The 20,706-nt window shown below is 43.3% G+C and overlaps 1 protein-coding gene across 1 annotated transcript in view; it reads right to left on the reverse strand.

Moving 5' to 3' along the window:
• LOC109872790 (unconventional myosin-VIIa) overlaps positions 1 to 20,706 on the reverse strand; it is an 84,957-nt gene that overhangs the window by 5,651 nt on the left and 58,600 nt on the right. Inside the window, exons 33-43 of the mRNA XM_031808435.1 lie at positions 20,247 to 20,417; positions 19,757 to 19,874; positions 19,485 to 19,611; positions 16,695 to 16,864; positions 12,932 to 13,125; positions 12,305 to 12,429; positions 11,976 to 12,133; positions 11,387 to 11,540; positions 11,054 to 11,209; positions 9,118 to 9,223; positions 8,863 to 8,976 (exon numbers count right to left, since the gene is read on the reverse strand). Of these exons, the coding sequence (XP_031664295.1) occupies positions 8,863 to 8,976; positions 9,118 to 9,223; positions 11,054 to 11,209; positions 11,387 to 11,540; positions 11,976 to 12,133; positions 12,305 to 12,429; positions 12,932 to 13,125; positions 16,695 to 16,864; positions 19,485 to 19,611; positions 19,757 to 19,874; positions 20,247 to 20,417 (1,593 nt within the window). The remainder of the gene's footprint in view (positions 1 to 8,862; positions 8,977 to 9,117; positions 9,224 to 11,053; positions 11,210 to 11,386; positions 11,541 to 11,975; positions 12,134 to 12,304; positions 12,430 to 12,931; positions 13,126 to 16,694; positions 16,865 to 19,484; positions 19,612 to 19,756; positions 19,875 to 20,246; positions 20,418 to 20,706) is intronic.

The following is a 20,706-nucleotide window of genomic DNA, read 5'->3' on the forward strand; positions in this document are numbered from 1 at the left end:
CCCTGAACAAGGCAGTTAACCCAACATGGTTCCTGACTTGCCTATATATATATATATATATATATATATGAAATGTTCTCATTATCCTACACACAATACCCCATAATTACAAAGCAAAAACAGGTTTTTAGATTTAAAAAAATATATTTTAAATTTATTTGAAAAATTGAAATAACACATTTATATGGGTATTCAGACCCTTTACTCAGTACTTTGTTGAAGCACCTTTGGCAGCGATTACAGCCTCGAGTCTTCTTGGGTATGATGCTATAAGCTTGGCACACCTGTATTTGGGGAGTTTCTCCCATTCTTCACTGCAGATCCTCTCAAGTTCTGTCAGGTTGGATGGGGAGCATCACTGCACAGCTATTTTCAGGTCTCTCCAGAGATGTTTGATCGAGTTCAAGACCGGGCTATGGCTGGGACATTCAGAGACTTGTCCCGAAGCCACTCCTGCGTTGTCTTGGTTGTGTGCTTAGGGTCGTTGTCCTGTTGGAAGGTGAACCTTTGCCCCAGTCTGAGGTCCTGAGCGCTCTGGAGCAGGTTTTCAACAGGGGATCTCTCTGTACTTTGTTCTGTACATCTTTCTCTTGATCCTGACTAGTCTCCCAGTCCCTGACACTGAAAAACATCCCCACAGCATGATGCTGCTGCCACCACCACCATGCTTCACCGTAGGGATGGTGCCAGGTTTCCTCCAGAAGTGACGCTTGGCATTCAGGCCAAAGAGTTCAATCTTATTTTCATCAGACCAGAGAATATTGTTTCTCATGGTCTGAGAATCCTTTAGGTGCCTTTTAGCAAACTCCAAGCGGTCAGTCATGTGCCTTTTACTGAGGAGTGGCTCCCGTCTGGCCACTCTACCATAAAGGCCTGATTGGTAGAGTGCTGCAGAGATGATTGTCCTTTGGAAGGTTCTCCCATCTCCACAGAGGAACTCTGGAGCTCTGTCAGTGACCATCAGGTTGTTGGTCACCCTGAGGCCCTTCTCCCCAGATTGCTCAGTTTGGCCAGGCAGCCAACTCTGGGAAGAGTCTTGGTGGTTCTAAACTTCTTCCATTTAAGAATGATGGAGACCACTGTGATCTTGGGGACCTTCAATGCTGCAGCATTGTTTTTGTACCCTTACCCAGATCTGTGCCTCGACACAATCCTGTCATGGAGCTCTACGGATAATTCCTTCGAACTCATGGCTTGCTCTGACATGCACTGTCAACTGTGGGACCTAATGTAGACAGGTGTGCCTTTTCAAATCATGTCCAATCAATTGAATTTACCACAGGTGGACTCCAATCAAGTTGTAGAAACATCTCAAGGATGATCAATGGAAACAGGATGCACCTGAGCTCAATTTCCAGTCTCGTATGAATATTTATGTAAATGTGATATTTCAGTTTGCAAAAATGTTATGTCTTAAAAGCTGTTTTTGGTTTGTCATTATGGGGTATTGTGTGTAGATTGGTGAGGGAAAATAACAATTAATCCATTTTAGAAAAAGGCTGTAACATAGAAAATGTGGAAAAAGTCAAGGGGTCTGAATACTTTCCGAATGCACTGTAATCTAGAATCAGTTGAATCATCCTCACATTCAGATTATATTCTGTGACAGTAGCTAAATCTTACTAAAATAACATAAATTGGTGTGCAGGAGTTATAGAGGAGGATGGATAGAGTAGAGTGGTATCTTTAAACTATTAAGATCTGCATCTCACACTGTAATAATATATTATTTGAATAAATATTATTAAATTGTAACATTTTATTAAAATATATACAGTACCGTTCAAAAGTTTGATTGCCGATAATGGGCCTCTGTACGCCTATGTAGATATTCCATTAAATATCAGCCGTTTCCAGCTACAAAAGTGAACAACATTAACAATGTCTACACTGTATTTCCGATCAATTTTATGTTATGTGACGACTCTCCCACTCTTTCTGTCATATTCTCTCTTTCCTCTCGTTTTCCTTATTAGGATGCCGGTGGGCGGAGTTGGGAGGGTCGTCAGCTACATGGGAAACACCTGGGCCCGGTGTCTCCCAGGATAAATACACCACTTCCCCATTCATGGAAGAGAATCTCTCCATGCAGATACCTTTATGGATTTTGTTGCGTTTCTTGGTGTTTTTTTGGTTGTTTGCACCTTTCAACACCCTGCATTATCACATTCATGCATGCAAAACACTCACTTACACTACTGATTACACACACCATTGTATATTATACTTAGTTACTTTATTTAATTAGTTACTTTATTTAATAAATGTATATTTTGTTTCTCCTTATCTCCACGTTGTCTCCCTTTTGTTACGGGCTTTGAGCCGGTTCATGACAGTTATTATAAAAAACTAGGACATTTCAGGACTTCCGGCGACGATGTGGCGAGGAGCAGCAGCTAACTACAGAGTCTGTGTAGCTCCAACTATATTTTAACTAATTATTCAACGCCTAGTTACACATTTTGTTAACTAATTGTCCAAAATATCGGTTACATGGAAAAACAACTTAGAAACACACATAAGCAGTCACAACAAAAAACACAAATGTCGTCTCTACCTGCAGCTAGCAAGGAAAATGGCGGAGAAGAACAACCTGATGACCCAGTTCTAAATGAGATTCGCAAAATGAACAAAAATTTTGAAGAGAAAATTGCAAAGTGGGCGAAGATGTGGCTGAAATAAAACATACAGTGGGTGCACTGAAATCAAAGGTGGACACACTCGACAACCAAGTTACACACGCAGAAGAGAGGATGTCAACCTTGGAGGACAAGAACAACCGCCTAAACAACACTGTTGAAAAAATGGAGACTGATCAAAAAACTGGAAAATTACAGTCGGAGAAACACACTTCGGATCAGAGGGGTTCCCAAAATACACATCAATACGGAAGATTGTGTGAAAGACATTTTACACAACCTATTTGATAACACACTGGAGGGTGTTAAACAACATGCCCATCGAGAGAACACATCGGACACCGACGACACTGAACCCAGGAACAGCCCCACGCAACCCCCGGCCTATCCTGGTGAAATTCTTACGATATACTGACAGGGAGAAGGTCCGGCTCAGAGCCAAAGAGCTTAGGACTTTTCAATGGAAGGGGACAAAGGTGGAGTTTTCCCCTGACTTTTCCAAAGAGGTTCAAGACAAGAGAAAAGCGTTGACGGAGGTGAAGCATACAGTATGTGCATGAAACGGGGACTGAAATACTCTGAGCAATATCCTGCCATGTTCTGGGTTACTTTGAGAAGCAAAACAAATTGAGTAGCGTGGTATGGCTATGGAAGTTCCACATGGTGGCAATGGTTCATCACAGATGGACTAACATTTTTCTCTAAGGTGATAGAACTTCCCATGTTGTGAGTAACAGTCTCATCGAGTGTTCATACTACAATTGCTGCCTATAATTTGTCTTTCTGGTTTACAGCTGACATCATTATAGTACTAGATTAAGCAGGACTATAGTCCAAGTATATCATACATATGATATATATTATTTTACGTTTTCATTCTAATAACAGCAATAGTGGGTCAATATAGACCACAACAGGCGTATTCGTGCCATGAGTGAAGGACACAAGCCAAAGTGTTAATCAGCTTATTTTATTTTATCATTATGACTTATACCAGTCTCTCTTTTGTGGCTGACCTCAGTTTACATTCCTGTCTTTTGGAGTTATACAGCTCATGTATCAGTCTACATGAGAAAGGTCATTCTTCTCTTTGCGAAAATAATGATCAGCCTTTTATGTTCGATGTTTTGATGTAATCTCTATGACATGTCATATCTGTCATTTCAAAATGTACAGTGCCTTGCGAAAGTATTCGGCCCCCTTGAACTTTGCGACCTTTTGCCACATTTCAGGCTTCAAACAAAGATATAAAACTGTATTTTTTTGTGAAGAATCATCAACAAGTGGGACACAATCATGAAGTGGAACGACATTTATTGGATATTTCAAACTTTTTTAACAAATCAAAAACTGAAAAATTGGGCGTGCAAAATTATTCAGCCCCTTTACTTAAAGTACAGCAAACTCTCTCCAGAAGTTCAGTGAGGATCTCTGAATGATCCAATGTTGACCTAAATGACTAATGATGATAAATACAATCCACCTGTGTGTAATCAAGTCTCCGTATAAATGCACCTGCACTGTGATAGTCTCAGAGGTCCGTTAAAAGCGCAGAGAGCATCATGAAGAACAAGGAACACACCAGGCAGGTCCGATATACTGTTGTGAAGAAGTTTAAAGCCGGATTTGGATACAAAAAGATTTCCCAAGCTTTAAACATCCCAAGGAGCACTGTGCAAGCGATAATATTGAAATGGAAGGAGTATCAGACCACTGCAAATCTACCAAGACCTGGCTGTCCCTCTAAACTTTCAGCTCATACAAGAAGAAGACTGATCAGAGATGCAGCCAAGAGGCCCATGATCACTCTGGATGAACTGCAGAGATCTACAGCTGAGGTGGGAGACTCTGTCCATAGGACAACAATCAGTCGTATATTGCACAAATCTGGCCTTTATGGAAGAGTGGCAAGAAGAAAGCCATTTCTTAAAGATATCCATAAAAAGTGTTGTTTAAAGTTTGCCACAAGCCACCTGGGAGACACCAAACATGTGGAAGAAGGTGCTCTGGTCAGATGAAACCAAAATTTAACTTTTTGGCAACAATGCAAAACGTTATGTTTGGCGTAAAAGCAACACAGCTCATCACCCTGAACACACCATCCCCACTGTCAAACATGGTGGTGGCAGCATCATGGTTTGGGCCTGCTTTTCTTCAGCAGGGACAGGGAAGATGGTTAAAATTGATGGGATGTTGGATGGAGCCAAATACAGGACCATTCTGGAAGAAAACCTGATGGAGTCTGCAAAAGACCTGAGACTGGGACGGAGATTTGTCTTCCAACAAGACAATGATCCAAAACATAAAGCAAAATCTACAATGGAATGGTTTAAAAATAAACATATCCAGGTGTTAGAATGGCCAAGTCAAAGTCCAGACCTGAATCCAATCGAGAATCTGTGGAAAAAACTGAAAACTGCTGTTCACAAATGCTCTCCATCCAACCTCACTGAGCTCGAGCTGTTTTGCAAGGAGGAATGGGAAAACATTTCAGTCTCTCGATGTGCAAAACTGATAGAGACATACCCCAAGCGACTTACAGCTGTAATCGCAGCAAAAGGTGGCGCTACAAAGTATTAACTTAAGGGGGCTGAATCATTTTGCACTCCCAATTTTTCAGTTTTTGATTTGTTAAAAAAGTTTGAAATATCCAATAAATGTCGTTCCACTTCATGATTGTGTCCCACTTGTTGTTGATTCTTCACAAATAAATACAGTTTTATATCTTTATGTTTGAAGCCTGAAATGTGGCAAAAGGTCGCAAAGTTCAAGGGGGCCGAATACTTTCGCAAGGCACTGTATATGGTCATGCCTGTATTTGGCGTTGGTAAAACAGGCTAATTCTAGTTGGACACTTCACACAGATGAAGGCCTGGTTTGGGGGGAGGGAGATTTTCATTTTGTATGTTCATTTTTTTGTACCTTGTGCGGTTGGGGGGTGTTTATGACATATTTGTTATATGGAAAGTTCAGTGTTCTAGGTGGGGGGGTACTACCAGTTGTTCACTTTCATTGATTCGCTAAGCAGTGGAATGCAGAAATGCATTGATTTAAAATATTCTAACACTAGTTATGTTGTGGTAATAATATATTTACAACCTTTCAGATATAACGACCAATGTGATTAAAGTTACGTTGTGGAATGTGAACAGACTAGGTTCATATTTAAAAAGACATAAGTTATTGAATTATCTTAAACAAAAACACTCAGACGTGATTATGCTCCAAGAGACCCACTTACTTTAAAAGGATGCTCCTAGGGTGGGAGACAGATGGGTGGGTAGTGTTTACCATAACTCTATTCTATTTTCCAAAGGTATACAAGTTCAAGTGGAAAAAGAGCTAAGGACAAAGAGGGATGAATCTTGATTTTACTTGTAAAGATTTCAGGACAAAATATAATATTTGGAAATATTTATGCTCCAAGTGAAGAGGACCCAAGACTTATAATAATACTAGATTTCTGTGATTTTCCTCTGGTACTAGGGAGGGGATTATAATCAGGTCCCTGATGCTTTTTTAGAGAAATGCAAAACTGGTCTAACCAGGGCCTCAAACTCAAGAAGCAATTAAAACTCTGTGTAAAGACTGTGAAGGACCTTTACACTGTGTAAAGGTCTTTATGATATCAATCGGCCCGCTTGCGATTACACATTCTTTTCAAATAGGCACACTGTTTATTCACGCATTGACTACATTCTGATCTCACACTCTCTCATAGATAAAGTGGGTGCTTGCAATGTGGGCACGATAGCTATGACAGATCATGCACCCAATGATCTGACTGTTGGAATAGGAGAATAATTCCTTAAAACACACATTACGATATTCTTTGAAACAAACAACAATAGTGTGAAACAGGTACATGTCTGGGAAGCTTTTAAAGATTACATACGCGGAGTAATGATACAACAATCAACTACTATTAAGAAATTAGATAAACAGAAAATGGTTCAAATTGAAACAGACCTTGAGGTGTAGGTGGAATCAGAAATAAGACAGGCAAGGTGATTGCCAATCATAAAGAAATAAACAATATATTTTGAGACTTCTATCAGGAACTTTCTACTTCAGATGGTCCTTTAGATACGTAGAAAGCAGAGGCATTCTTTCAGAATCTGAACCTTCCTAAACAAGCAGAGGAAGACAGGAACTGGCTCGACAGCCCTATTAGTTTGGAGGAATTGATCGATTTGGATACTTCAGTGGCAGCCTTATCCCTAGACGCAGAGAAGGCCTTTGATAGGGTGGGCTGGGACTACCTGCATTATAGTATAAATACATTTGGTTTTGGACAGGGCTTTCAGAATATTATTAAACTTCTGTACAACGACCCCAAATCCATAGTAGTCACTAACGGACTACGATCATCTCCATTTTCTGTAGGACGAGGGACGAAACAAGGTGACTGTCTCTCGCCCCTCCTATTTATTATAGCATTAGAACCATTAGCCGAAGCCATTAGACTGCATCAGTCAATCAAAGGGATTAATATGGGAGAATAAACTAATGCCTTATGCAGACGACTTATTACTATTAATATCAGACCCCCAACTCTCCATACTGCCTTTACTGGACCTTGTAAATGCATTCTCAGAGATATCGAGCTATAAAGTCAACTGGACCAAATCTGAAGTAATGCCTCTATCAAAACATTGTCTGAGAAATTACCTCCTCAGCTGGAGGTTTCAATGGGTCCCTAAAAACTTGAGGTACCCGGGGATGGCGTTACATCCTGGTCTAGAGAACATGATTTCTGAAAATATAGACCCACTATCGAACAAAATCCATCTCCAGTTTAAGAGCTGGGATGGACATGGAAGAGGAATTTAATGCCCCATTCAGAGCATCAGATTATTTGAGTCAACAAAAGGTGGGACTCCAGGATCCAATAATGTCCCATACTAAAAATATATGGAGCCAGATTCATGAGAGAGAGCAAGATCTTCACCTTTCTTGATAAGCTATGCTTCGTTATGGAACAACCCTAAATTGAAAATAGGGGGACACATGGCTTTCTGGAAAGATTGGTATAGAAAGGGGAAAAAAGAACATTGGTTGTCTCTATCAAGAAAACACTTCTACCTCTTATGAAGAGTCAAGGTCCAAGTAAAATTTACAGAAACAAGACTTTTGGATGTATCTCCATCTTATAGATTGTTTGCTTAAGGTAGGATTAAACAACAACAAATTCCCAGGACATTCCGATATAAGCATTAAGATAGAAATCCTATGCAAATTACCACATACTACAGGGCTTATATATAGCCACCTTATAGGTGCATTTAATGGAACTTGTAAGGGCCTAAAGGCCGTATGGGGGGGGGGGGGGGGACATGGAGGTAACAAACATAATAGTACCACATACGCTCCTCCCTATGAGAGATGCCCAGACCAAGCGGATTCAATTTAAAGTGGTGCTGACCTGTTGCACCCTCTACAACCACTGTGATTATTATTATTATGAACATTTGAACATCTTGGCCATGTACTGTTATAATCTCCACCCGGCACAACCAGAAGAGGACTGGCCACCCCTCAGAGCCTGATTCCTCTCTAGGTCTCTTCCTAGGTTCCTGCCTTTCTAGGGAGTTTTTCCTAGTCACCGTGCCTCTACATCTGCATTGCTTGATGTTTGGGGTTTTAGGCCGGGTTTCTGTATAGCACTTTGTGACATCGGTGGATGCAAAAAGGACCTCATAAATACATTTGATTTGATTTGTAATTTCCACTTTGAAATTTCAGACTTGATTTTCCCTTACGAAAAATGCATCAACCCCTACAAAAATGTCCATTCATTTTAATCCACCTAATAATTTACATTTCCTGTTGCTGCAGGATTATTTTCCTGCTGTCGCAAACTGGCTGAAATTAACATCCTACATCTGTATATCCACCAATTTTTCACATTTGTGTTTTTCATCAGAAATGAGTACTTATGGGTACCACTATTTGTGTGTAAAATTGTACTTTTCTCAGAGACATCATACAACCAGATACGATCGGATTACAACCAGGTGAAGTCTTTTTTCATGAAGTCATAAACAATTCAGGGAAATATGTCATATTTTGGTTGTTATCTGGTCATATAAGCAGATTACAACCAGTTTAATATGTCATGTTTAAAAGACATCCTTTAACAACCAGTATACAACTTGACCATGACGTCACAAAGCATGTCCTAATGACCTCATTGAAACCATATCCTAGTAATGTACTGTACCTTGTCAGTGATCTTGACAAACAGGCTGAAGCCCTCGGAGGACTTGAGGAGTAGTCTGCCTGAGATGTTCAGACAGAAATCTTTGGCCTTGGTACTCGACTCCACTTCGAAAGCCTGTGGGGGAAAACTGTCATATTTACACAATTTGCTATAAAGTGCTATAAAGTGACCACACAAAATGTTCCAGATGTTCCAGACGTTGACTCAACGTTTTGGGCCTCAACGAGCCATTGCTACTTTGTAATGACCTCTCACCTCGTCTGTGTCATCGGGGAAGTACACTTTGTGAAAGATTTGTGTGGTCTTGTGCTGGATGGCCTCCACCTCCACCAGGTGAGGTGGGTACTTCCTGGATCCATTACTGTATTGGTAAGGAGAGAGCATTATGGGTACAGAACATTATGGGTACTGTAGTACATCATACTACAATTAAGGTTGGACTGTTATTTCACCCAGGGGAAGACAAGAGATAGACAAAGGAAGGAATATGAGTAAGGAGGCACGGATCTAGAGTGGATCTCTAGTTAGGAGCTGAATCCACACAAGTAACTCAAACGTTTGCCTAAATCTGGCATGGATCTCAAATTAGGATTCAGCCCTATTGCCTAAATATGTCAGCATTTTTTTTCTCTGTTTACATGGCTGAGAAACTCTTATACAGTGGGGCAAAAAAGTATTTAGTCAGCCACGAATTGTGCAAGTTCTCCCACTTAAAAAGATGAGAGAGGCCTGTAATTTTCACCATAGGTACACTTCAACTATGACAGACAAAATGAGAAAAATCACATTGTAGGATTTTTAATGAATTTATTTGCAAATTATGGTGGAAAATAAGTATTTGGTCACCTACAAGCAAGCAAGATTTCTGGCTCTCACAGACCTGTAACTTCTTCTTTAAGAGGCTCCTCTGTCCTCCACTCGTTACCTGTATTAATGGCACCTGTTTGAACTTGTTATCAGTATAAAAGACACCTGTTCACAACCTCAAACAGTCACACTCCAAACTCCACTATGGCCAAGACCAAAGAGCTGTCAAAGGACACCAGAAACAAAATTGTAGACCTGCACCAGGCTGGGAAGTCTGAATCTGCAATCGGTAAGCAGCTTGGTTTGAATAAATCAACTGTGGGAGCAATTATTAGGAAATGGAAGACATACAAGACCACTGAAAATCTCTCTTGATCTGGGGCTCCACGCAAGATCTCACCCTGTGGGGTCAAAATGATAACAAGAACGGTGAGCAAAAATCCCAGAACCACACAGGGGGAAGTTTGCTAGAGAGCATTTGGATAATCCAGAAGAAGATTGGGAGAATGTCATATGGTCAGATGAAACCAAAATAGAACTTTTTGGTAAAAACTCAACTCGTCGTGTTTGGAGGACAAAGAATGCTGAGTTGCATCCAAAGAACACCATACCTACTGTGAAGCATGGGGGTGGAAACATCATGCTATGGGGCTGTTTTTCTGCAAAGGGACCAGGACGACTGATCCGTGTAAAGGAAAGAATGATTGGGGCTATGTATCGTGAGATTTTGAGTGAAAACCTCCTTCCATCAGCAAGGGCATTGAAGATGAAACGTGGCTGGGTCTTTCAGCATGACAATGATCCCAAACTCACCGCCTGGGCAATGAAGCAGTGTCTTCGTAAGAAGCATTTCAAGGTCCTGGAGTGGCCTAACCAGTCTCCAGATCTCAACTCCATAGAAAATCTTTGGAGGGAGTTGAAAGTCTGTGTTGCCCAGAAACAGCCCCAAAACATCACTGCTCTAGAGGAGATCTGCATGGAGGACTGGCCAAAATACCAGCAACAGTGTGTGAAAACCTTGTGAAGACTTACAGAAAACGTTTGACCTCTGTCATTGCCAACAAAGGGTATATAACAAAGTATTGAGATAAACTTTTGTTATTGACCAAATACTTATTTTCCACCATAATTTGCAAATAAATTCATAAAAAATCCTACAATGTGATTTTTTTTTTCTCATTTTGTCTGTCATAGTTGAAGTGTACCTATGATGAAAATTACAGGCCTCTCTCAACTTTTTAAGTGGGAGAACGTGCACAATTGGTGGCTGACTAAATACTTTTTTGACCCACTGAAAATGGCAAAAATACTTATACCCAAATGGTTAAACACGTAATGTCGGAACACTTAAAGTAAATACCCTTTACAAGTGGGCTAGCCCTACCGTAATGCCTTCTGGAGTCTCTGCATGCAGTCAGGGGCGAGGGGGTGGTGCTTCTTGGCCTGGAGGAACTTCTGGACGTGGGGTAGCAGAATGTTACTGGGGGGGAACAGACCTGCACACAGCCACAGCAGCTCCCAGCCCTTCTCCTCGCTGTACCTGCACACACACACACACACACACACACACACACACACACACACACACACACACACACACACACACACACACACACACACACACACACACACACACAGCACAACATGGTCAATCCCCATTTGACCACAACTTCCCTGGGAATGTAGATGTGTATGTCGACTGTAGTCTCAGACATACTTGATGTGATTCTCAGTGAGCTGTTTGAGGATCTGACAGTAGATCTCATCTTTGAGTGGCTCTGCCTTCAGCGCTCCCTCAAAGATCTGGTCGGTCAGCTCGTTGACCGAACGCGCTCGCTTGGACGGGTAGTCACCCATATACTTCAACAAGGGTGCAGGGGAGTGGTCAAGGACCATGACCAGTAATTGACCTCAAGACTGCGCACGTTAAACACAGACATAATTCTATGATGCAGTACAACATAATATACATAATGCTAAATTTGACATGTTGAAGTTTGCATCACATTTAAAGTGATTGTTTACCCAAATTACACAATAGTTTCCTTACCCATAAGTAAACTATGGCTAAAGTAAGACAGCAGTCCATGCTTTGTTTTAGTTTACCCGGCCACTATCTCCAAATGCTAACTATTTAGCATTTTTATAAAAAAATCTATGCAAGTTCATATCCATGATATTAGCATATTTCGCATTTCATGTTTAAATCATCCTACAGTGTTCAAAATAAAGTTACTTTAAGATTATTTGGACATGAAGCGTGAAAAAGTCATTGATACACAATGGCTGCAAGACAGTAAAGATATCGATGAAGGCCAGTTGAGCCTCCTGGGAGAGCTCCTCGTGGGCCAGCACCTTCTTCAATAGGGGCTGTTTGAGGGGCTCCCTGGCGCAGCACCACAGACGCTCCTTCCCGCGGCCCTTAGTGATCATTACCCTGCTCAGAGTGCTCTTGGGAGGGGATCTGGATGGGTGGAGTAGGGGTGGATAGGAAGAAGGGAGGGGGAAAGATGGATGAAGGGAACAGAGAGGGATGAGTGGAACAGAATGTGTGTGTGTGTGTGTGTGTGTGTTTGTGTGTGTGTATGTGTGTGTATGTAAGTGTGTGTGAGTGATTGAGTGAGTGAGTGTCTACCTGAAGTAATCATAGGAGAACTCCTCTAGGGTGTAGGGCTTGACCTTGTCCTCACTCTCAGCAAGGGCCAGCTGGGACAGGTTTATGGACTCTCTTCTCTGGTCTGGAGTCATAGTCACCAGAGCCTAGCAGAGAGAGAGAGGGGGTTGGAGATGGAGGGAGGGAGGGAGGGAGGGAGGGAGGGAGGGAGGGAGGGAGGGAGGGAGGGAGGGAGGGAGGGAGGGAAGTGAGATGTAGAGGTAAGGAAGTCGGAGAATGAGAGATAGCGAAGGAAGAAAACGAGAGAGTGAGAGAGTGAAGAGAGAAAAGGGAGGGGAAATGGAGAGGGAAGGGAGTAGAGAGGATGGAAGAGACACGTTGGGAGAGGGGAGAGAGAAAGAAAGACATACAGTCACAAAAAGAAATAACTTTAGTAAACTACAGAATGAGAGCATTAAAGACAGTATGAAGCATGAATGCCTGAGGACATCATCAACATCATCACCACCACCATATTGTCATACTGTGGTATAAATTCTTCAAGATTCCATAGATTTCCAAAATTACCCATTAATGACCGTAGTTTCTAAAAGATCCTGGAACTTTGGAGATGTACAGAGAATTTTGTAACCCTATGAGGTCACTCACCACGATGTCATACTGCGGCCGGGTTACGGTGGGCAGGACGTAGACGCAGTCGGCCGGGAAGTCCCCCTGTTGCTTGGTCCTGTCATTGACCCCGTGGGCCCACCCCGAGGTCATGACCTGCTCACCACAGTGCTCGTCCAATAGGATCAGGTCGCCCTTGGAAAAACTGAGGAAGGTGGAGTCCTCGCCGCCCGCTACAGGAACACAACATTCAATTCAATGTACCTTAATGTCTCCTGTGATGGAACTTCATGTGTGGTGGTTGGTAAATACAACTTAAGGAGGTATCGCGTGTGCGGGAGTTATAAAGTTAGATTTATCTACAATGGTAAATGCAAGACACACATTCATTACTAGGGGACAGCTCGAGATCGAATTTGAATACTGAAACAATGTTGCAAAAGTCAGAGAGACAGACAGCAAAGATTCTACAAATCTCTGCTGTTTAAAACGAAATCTTTGTTTAAAAGAAATGTGAGGTAATGTCTAGATGGTTTTTATAGTGGAGATCAAGTTTAGAAATGTTCTGGCTGGGCTGATGAGACAGTGGATTGCGCAGTCAGATGGAACAGAGTAAATAGGCATTTTAATGTCATAGATTTAGCCAGTGGTAACTTGTGGAATAGACAGCGGCTGGAATGCGGTTTGAACCAATCAGCAATCAGAATAAAACACAACTGTTGTATAAAATGGTCAATAAGCCAATTCCAAAGATAAAAACAGTCCATTAAATGGTAAAACATAGCAGGTTAGGGCCTCCCAAGTGGCGCAGCAGTCTAAGGCATTGCCTTGCAGTGCTAGAGGCATCACTTCACACCCGGGAATCCCATAGGGTGGCGCACAATTGGCCCAGCATCACCCGGGTTAGGGGAGCGTTTGGCCGGGAGGCTTTACTTGGCTCATCGTGTTCTAGCGACTCCTTGTGGCAGGCTGGGCGCCTGCAGGCTGACCTCGGTCGTCAGGTGAACAGTGTTTCCTTCGACACATTTATGCAGCTGGCTTCTAGGTTAAGCGGGCGGGTGTTAAGAAGCATGGTTTTACGGGTCAAGTTTTGGAGGACACATGACTCGACCTTTGCCTTCCGAGCCCATTGGGGAGTTGTAGTGATGAGACAATATCGAAATTGGGGAGAAAAAGGGGGTAAAATAAAAAAAAGAATACAAAATATATATACATGTATACATATATATACATACAAGGTTTTAGAACACCTACTCATTCAAGGGTTTTTCTTTATTTTGAGAAGACATCAAAACTATGAAATAACATATGGAATGGTGTAGTAACCAAAAAGTGTTAAACAAATCAAAATATATTTTATATTTGAGATCCTTCAAATAGCCACCATTTGCCTTGATGACAGCTTTGCACACTCTTGGCATTCTCTCAACCAGCTTCACCTGAAATGCTTTTCCAACTGTCTTGAAGGAGTTCCCACATATGCTGAGCACTTGTTGGCGGGTTTTCCTTCACTCTGCGGTCCAACTCATCAACTCAACAATTATAGTCCCACTAAGCCCAAACCAAATGGGATGGCGTGTCGCTGCAGAATGCTGTGGTAGCCATGCTGGTTAAGTGTGCCTTGAATTCTAAATAAATCACAGACGGTGTCACCAGCAAAGCACCCCCACCCCATAACACCTACTCCTCCATGCTTTACGGTGGGAAATACACATGCGGCGATCATCCGTTCACCCACACCACATCTCACAAAGACACGGCGGTTGGAACCAAAAATCTCTAATTTGGACTCTAGACAAAATAACTCTGTGAAGCATTAATTTGGGCTGCAATTTCTGAGGCTGGTAAATCTAATGAACTCTGCAGCAGAGGTAACTCTGGGTCTTCCTTTCCTGTGGCAGTCCTCATGAGAGCCAGTTTCATCATAGCGCTTGATTGTTATTGCGACTGCACTTGAAGAAACTTTCAAAGTTATTTTTCCATATTGATTGACCTTCATGTCTTAAATAAGGATGGACTGTTGTTTCTCTTTGCTTATTTAAGCAGTTCTTGCCATAATATTGACATGGTATTTTACCAAATAGCGCTATCTTCTGAATACCCCCCTACCTTGTCCCAACACAACTGATTGGCTCAAACGCATTTAGAAGGAAAGAAGTTCCACAAATGAACTTTTAAGAAGACACACCTGTTAATTGAAATGAATTCCAGGTTACCTCATGAAGCTGGTTGAGAGAATGCCAAAGGTGTGCAAAGCTGTCATCAAGGCAAAGAGTGGCTACTTTGAAGAATCGTTTATCACTTTTTTGGTTACTACATGATTCCATATGTATTATTTCATAGTTTTGATGTCTTCACCTTTATTCTACAATGTAGAAAATAGTAAAAATAAAGAAAAGCCTTTGAATTAGTAGGTGTTCTAAAACTTTTGACTGGTACTGTTTATATACAGTGCCTTGCGAAAGTATTCGGCCATTCCTCCTTGCAAAACAGCTCGAGCTCAGTGAGGTTGGATGGAGAGCATTTGTGAACAGCAGTTTTCAGTTCTTTCCACAGATTCTCGATTGGATTCAGGTCTGGACTTTGACTTGGCCATTCTAACACCTGGATATTTTTATTTTTGAACCATTCCATTGTAGATTTTGCTTTATGTTTTGGATCATTGTCTTGTTGGAAGACAAATCTCCGTCCCAGTCTCAGGTCTTTTGCAGACTCCATCAGGTTTTCTTCCAGAATGGTCCTGTATTTGGCTCCATCCATCTCCCCATCAATTTTAACCATCTTCCCTGTCCCTGCTGAAGAAAAGCAGGCCCAAACCATGATGCTGCCACCACCATGTTTGACAGTGGGGATGAGGTGTGTTCAGGGTGATGAGCTGTGTTGCTTTTACGCCAAACATAACGTTTTGCAGTGGTCTGATACTCCTTCCATTTCAATATTATCGCTTGCACAGTGCTCCTTGGGATGTTTAAAGCTTGGGAAATCTTTTTGTATCCAAATCCGGCTTTAAACTTCTTCACAACAGTATCTCGGACCTGCCTGGTGTGTTCCTTGTTCTTCATGAAGCTCTCTGCGCGTTTAACGGACCTCTGAGACTATCACAGTGCAGGTGCATTTATACGGAGACTTGATTACACACAGGTGGATTGTATTTATCATCATTAGTCATTTAGGGCAACATTGGATCATTCAGAGATCCTCACTGAACTTCTGGAGAGAGTTTGCTGCACTAAAAGTAAAGGGGCTGAATAATTTTGCACGCCCAATTTTTCAGGTTTTGATTTGTTAAAAAAGTTTGAAATATCCAATAAATGTTGTTCCACTTCATGATTGTGTCCCACTTGTTGTTGATTCTTCACAAAAAAATACAGTTTTATATCTTTATGTTTGAAGCCTGAAATGTGGCAAAAGGTCGCAAAGTTCAAGGGGGCCGAATACTTTCGCAAGGCACTGTATATAAAAATACAGCGGGTTAGAGCAGATTCTACCCTAAAACATCAATATCAACACACAATTACAACACAACTAATATAGCTTTTTTCACTGCTGTGGTTTAGAAGATAAAACATGAAATGGAGTCATTCTCTCTTTGAAAAAGAGACATACATTATAAAGAATGACAAATTTGCTTCTCATATGGTGGTCTGTATAAGAAAACACCTACAAGATCACAGTCATTTACCATACTTGGAAGACATTACCTGTTCTTAATTGAAAAGTGTTGCCAATGTGGACCAATGTGCATTGCCCCTGCTCATTAACCTAATAAGAGAAAGTTAATAAGAGCCAGTAGGTTACTTACCGGGGTTGGGGCAGTCCAGCAGCGCCACCACAAACTTTGACCTCTTCCTGAGGCCCTCCAGGAAGGTCACGACGAGGTCGCGTATGTCCTCTGCATTATTGGAGGTGAACGTGTACTCGTCTCCTTTGATGGTGGCCAGCGAGAAGCTCTGGCCCTGGAGCTTACCACCTCTGTCAAGGGAAATGATTCTTACAATATCAAAACAATGTCACAATTAAAATATAATTTGATATATATTTTATATCTTATTTAGGTCTTTACATGTGTATATATTGTGGTGTACCGCGGACAAGCCACCAGGGGGAGACTCATCATGTGGCGGTGGCTCCCTCTGCTGGACGTGCCAGGTCTCGACAGGTCCTCCGGCAAGGACTAATTGGGGCTGATTGAGGCTGGTGAATAATCAAGGGCTGATTGCTCACCAGCTGTACGGGGCCCATAAAGCTGCCCGGAGGGCACCACACGGGAGGGTTGTAGGTAGTGAGAGGTTGCTACCAGATAGACTTACACACAGTCTGCTATAATTGAGGGGCTCAGTGTTCCACCCCGGAGGAGACAGCATTCCCCGAGCCCAGAAGGCGGTAACCCGGAAGAGGTCTCCTAGAGGAGACAGCATTCCCCGAGCCCAGAAGGCGGTAACCCGGAAGAGGTCTCCTAGAGGAGACAGCATTCCCCGAGCCCAGAAGGCGGTAACCCGGAAGAGGTCTCCTAGAGGAGACAGCATTCCCCGAGCCCAGAAGGCGGTAACCCGGAAGAGGTCTCCTAGAGGAGACAGCATTCCCCGAGCCCAGAAGGCGGTAACCCGGAAGAGGTCTCCTGGAGGAGACCTGTTTCTTTTCTTTTTCTTTGTTGTTTTAAATAAACACCTTTGAAACTGAGGTATCACACTTGTCTCCGTGTCGGATCTGTGTAAATGTCTAGATCAAACCCCTTGGTCTTCCACAAGTGGTGGAGAATGCGGGCAATCTGACAATGTGGTCAGACCAGGGTTGACGTTTATGCAGTATCAGCATGGATGAGTTGATAGCTCAGTTTGTTTGGGCCCAACAAGCACAACAGGACATTCAGGAACCAACATTGGAAGGACAGCGTCTAAAGAATGTACGCAAGCTGCGAGGAGAAACGTAGACCGAGTCGCATCAAGCTAATGGAGGTTGACGACATTGAGACCTACTTCTGCACAAACGGACAGCACTCAGGGAAGGATGGCCCAAGGTGAAGTTGGCAAGTCTGCTGGCCCCGTTCCTCTGGAGATGCTCAAAAGGCATATTATGACCTCAACACCAAACAGGCGGCTAACTCCGACTGTCTCAAGAGGGAGGTACTCAGCCGCTACGGGTACAGCCTGGCCCATCGGGCCCAACTGGTCCATGACTGGAGGTTCATGGCTGAAGCTTCCCCCCGAGCCCAGATGAGTGACCTACTGTGCAGGGCATGGCTCCTAACAAACGTAGCCACACTCCCCATTATTGACAAAGTGGTCATGGATCACTTCTTACGGGCGCTACCTCACGACATGAAGAGGTCGGCAATCCTACGTATGCCCCAGACCTTGGACGACCTCTTGGGAGCCGTGGCGATGCACCAGAATACTGAGGCCCTGCTGAAGGGGACAGAGGCTGAGTCTGAGAGCCGTCAGTGGGGACGAAAGGACAACCCCACCACGTACTCCCCAATCTGACAGTCAGCCGGGCTAAAGGACTGCAGACCCACAGAGAGACAGCCGAGGCAGAGTCCACCTGCTGCAGTCAACCTTAGGTGGACGGAGACCAAAGGAGGTGATTTGAGTGTGGCCCCCGGGGACACCTCACATGGAGTTGCCCGGGTCGAGAAGAGTTGATGCCATCAGCTGGCCCAGAAGATGAGCTGGGCGCAGGAGTAAACTATGTCATCTTCTGTTGGGCCCACAGCGAATGACCAGCACCCACGGTCCCGTTGAAAGTCGCTGGTCAGGACCCCCACACTCTGTTGGATTCCGGGAGCGTGGTAGTGCTCGTCCAAACGCCGGTGACCGACGAGAGCGGGGACAGACCGTCGCACGCGGCCCAGAAGCAAGCGGTTGCCAACCTTGTGTCTACGGACCCGAAGTTGGGGTCCGAGGGGCGCCGGAACCAACCGCACCTGGTGAACAACCAGAGGAGGGTTGTAGGTAGTGAGAGGTTGCTACCAGATAGACTTATTCACAGTCTGCTATAATTGAGGGGCTCGGCATTCTACCCCAGAGGAGACAGCATTCCCCGGAGCCCAGAAGGCGGTAACCCAGAAGAGGTCTCCTGGAGGAGACAGCATTCCCCGAGCCCAGAAGGCAGTAACCCAGAAGAGGTCTCCTAGAGGAGACAGCAATCCCCGGAGCCCAGAAGGCGGTAACCCAGAGAGGTCTCCTGGAGGAGACAGCAATCCCCGGAGCCCAGAAGGCGGTAACCCAGAAGAGGTCTCCTGGGTGAGACAGCAATCCCCGGAGCCCAGAAGGCGGTAACCCAGAATAGGTCTCCTGGAGGAGACAGCATTCCCCGGAGCCCAGAAGGCGGTAACCCAGAAGAGGTCTCCTGGAGGAGACAGCATTCCCCGGAGCCCAGAAGGCAGTAACCCAGAAGAGGTCTAATAAATAAATATATATATATTCAGTTGCAGTATACATTACAACTGTGGAAAAACTATAAAAAGTATTAAATTATGTTTGAAATAATTACAAGATATCAATGAACAACAAGGTGAATGAAAACATATCTAATTATAATTGACAAATAATGACTACAGTCTATTGGGAGAGAGGAATCGTAGCAGCATTACCTGCTACTGGACACATTAGTGATCTCTGGGAAAGAGAGTTCCAAAAGGACCTGCTCCTGCTCATCCACAAAATAGACCCCGGTCCAGTTCACCGCCACAATGACGTCATTCTTAGGCAGGCTGGGCCCTGACGGGTTCAAAAGTGACTTAGAGGTAATTTCAACCTACATTTAGTCATGATATTATGGATACGATACAGGTCTTCCTCAGAAATATCATTAGTGTTACATCCATTGCAGTACATTGGCCATAAATATCAACAGTAGACTTACCAGAAAATTTGAAGGCCTCGTAGAAGCGTGAGAAGAGTAAAGGCCACTTGAAACGAGCAAAGTCAACCACGTCTTCCTTCACCCTCTGAGGGTCCAACCTCTTCTGGGTGTAGACTCCCTGGGGGAGTGGAGGGGTTAGCAAGACTGTTTGAGAACTGTGTGTGTGAGGGTGTGTACTGTTCATAAGACAATATAGTCAAGTTGTAGTGGTAAAAAACAAAGGTGGGTAAACACTGAATGCCGATTGAGATGACGGGTGGCGGTTAACATAAAAGCGTATTCAGAAACTATAATTTTGCTCAGTAGATGCTTAAATGCTATTCACTAAAGACAAAGCTGTGGAAACAGCATTTATGCATGTTTATCCTCCACTACATCCCTGAATATAATGATAAATAGTTCATAGGATAAAGAGCACGAGACAGGCACTGAAACTGATTTTGGGTCCGAAAGTGAAAGGCGCTGAAACTGATCCTTGGGGTACACCTACCTTTTTGTGGGCGGCGACAACTAGCTGGGCCCACTTGTCATTGGTCTTGGCAGAGCTGATTTCGCGGTCAGGGATGTAGGATGGGATGAGGTTGAGGAGGCGCTCCTGGAGAATCCCAGAGCCGTAGTCTATGTAGTACTGCTGAGATGCCAGTTCCGCCAGATCCTCATCCTGAGCGAGAGAGAGGGAAATTGAGAGAGGGAGAGTGAGTAGATGGAGTGGGAGAGAAGGGGAAGGAGCTTTAATACTTTCATATTTTACAAAAACATTAGGCATGAATGTGCTTTCATATTGTACATCAGGATGAAATGAATATCACATAAAAACGCCATCTCACGTAATTCATCAACCTAGCACAAAGAGAGGACTAGTGGAAAATAGACCAAGAGACTGAAAATAACTATAGTTCTGAAATTCCCAAAATCTAACCCCCACGTTAATCTCTCTCCTCATACATGCC

This window comes from Oncorhynchus kisutch, linkage group LG28, assembly GCF_002021735.2.
Source record: "Oncorhynchus kisutch isolate 150728-3 linkage group LG28, Okis_V2, whole genome shotgun sequence".
In the NCBI taxonomy this organism is placed as follows: domain Eukaryota; kingdom Metazoa; phylum Chordata; class Actinopteri; order Salmoniformes; family Salmonidae; genus Oncorhynchus; species Oncorhynchus kisutch.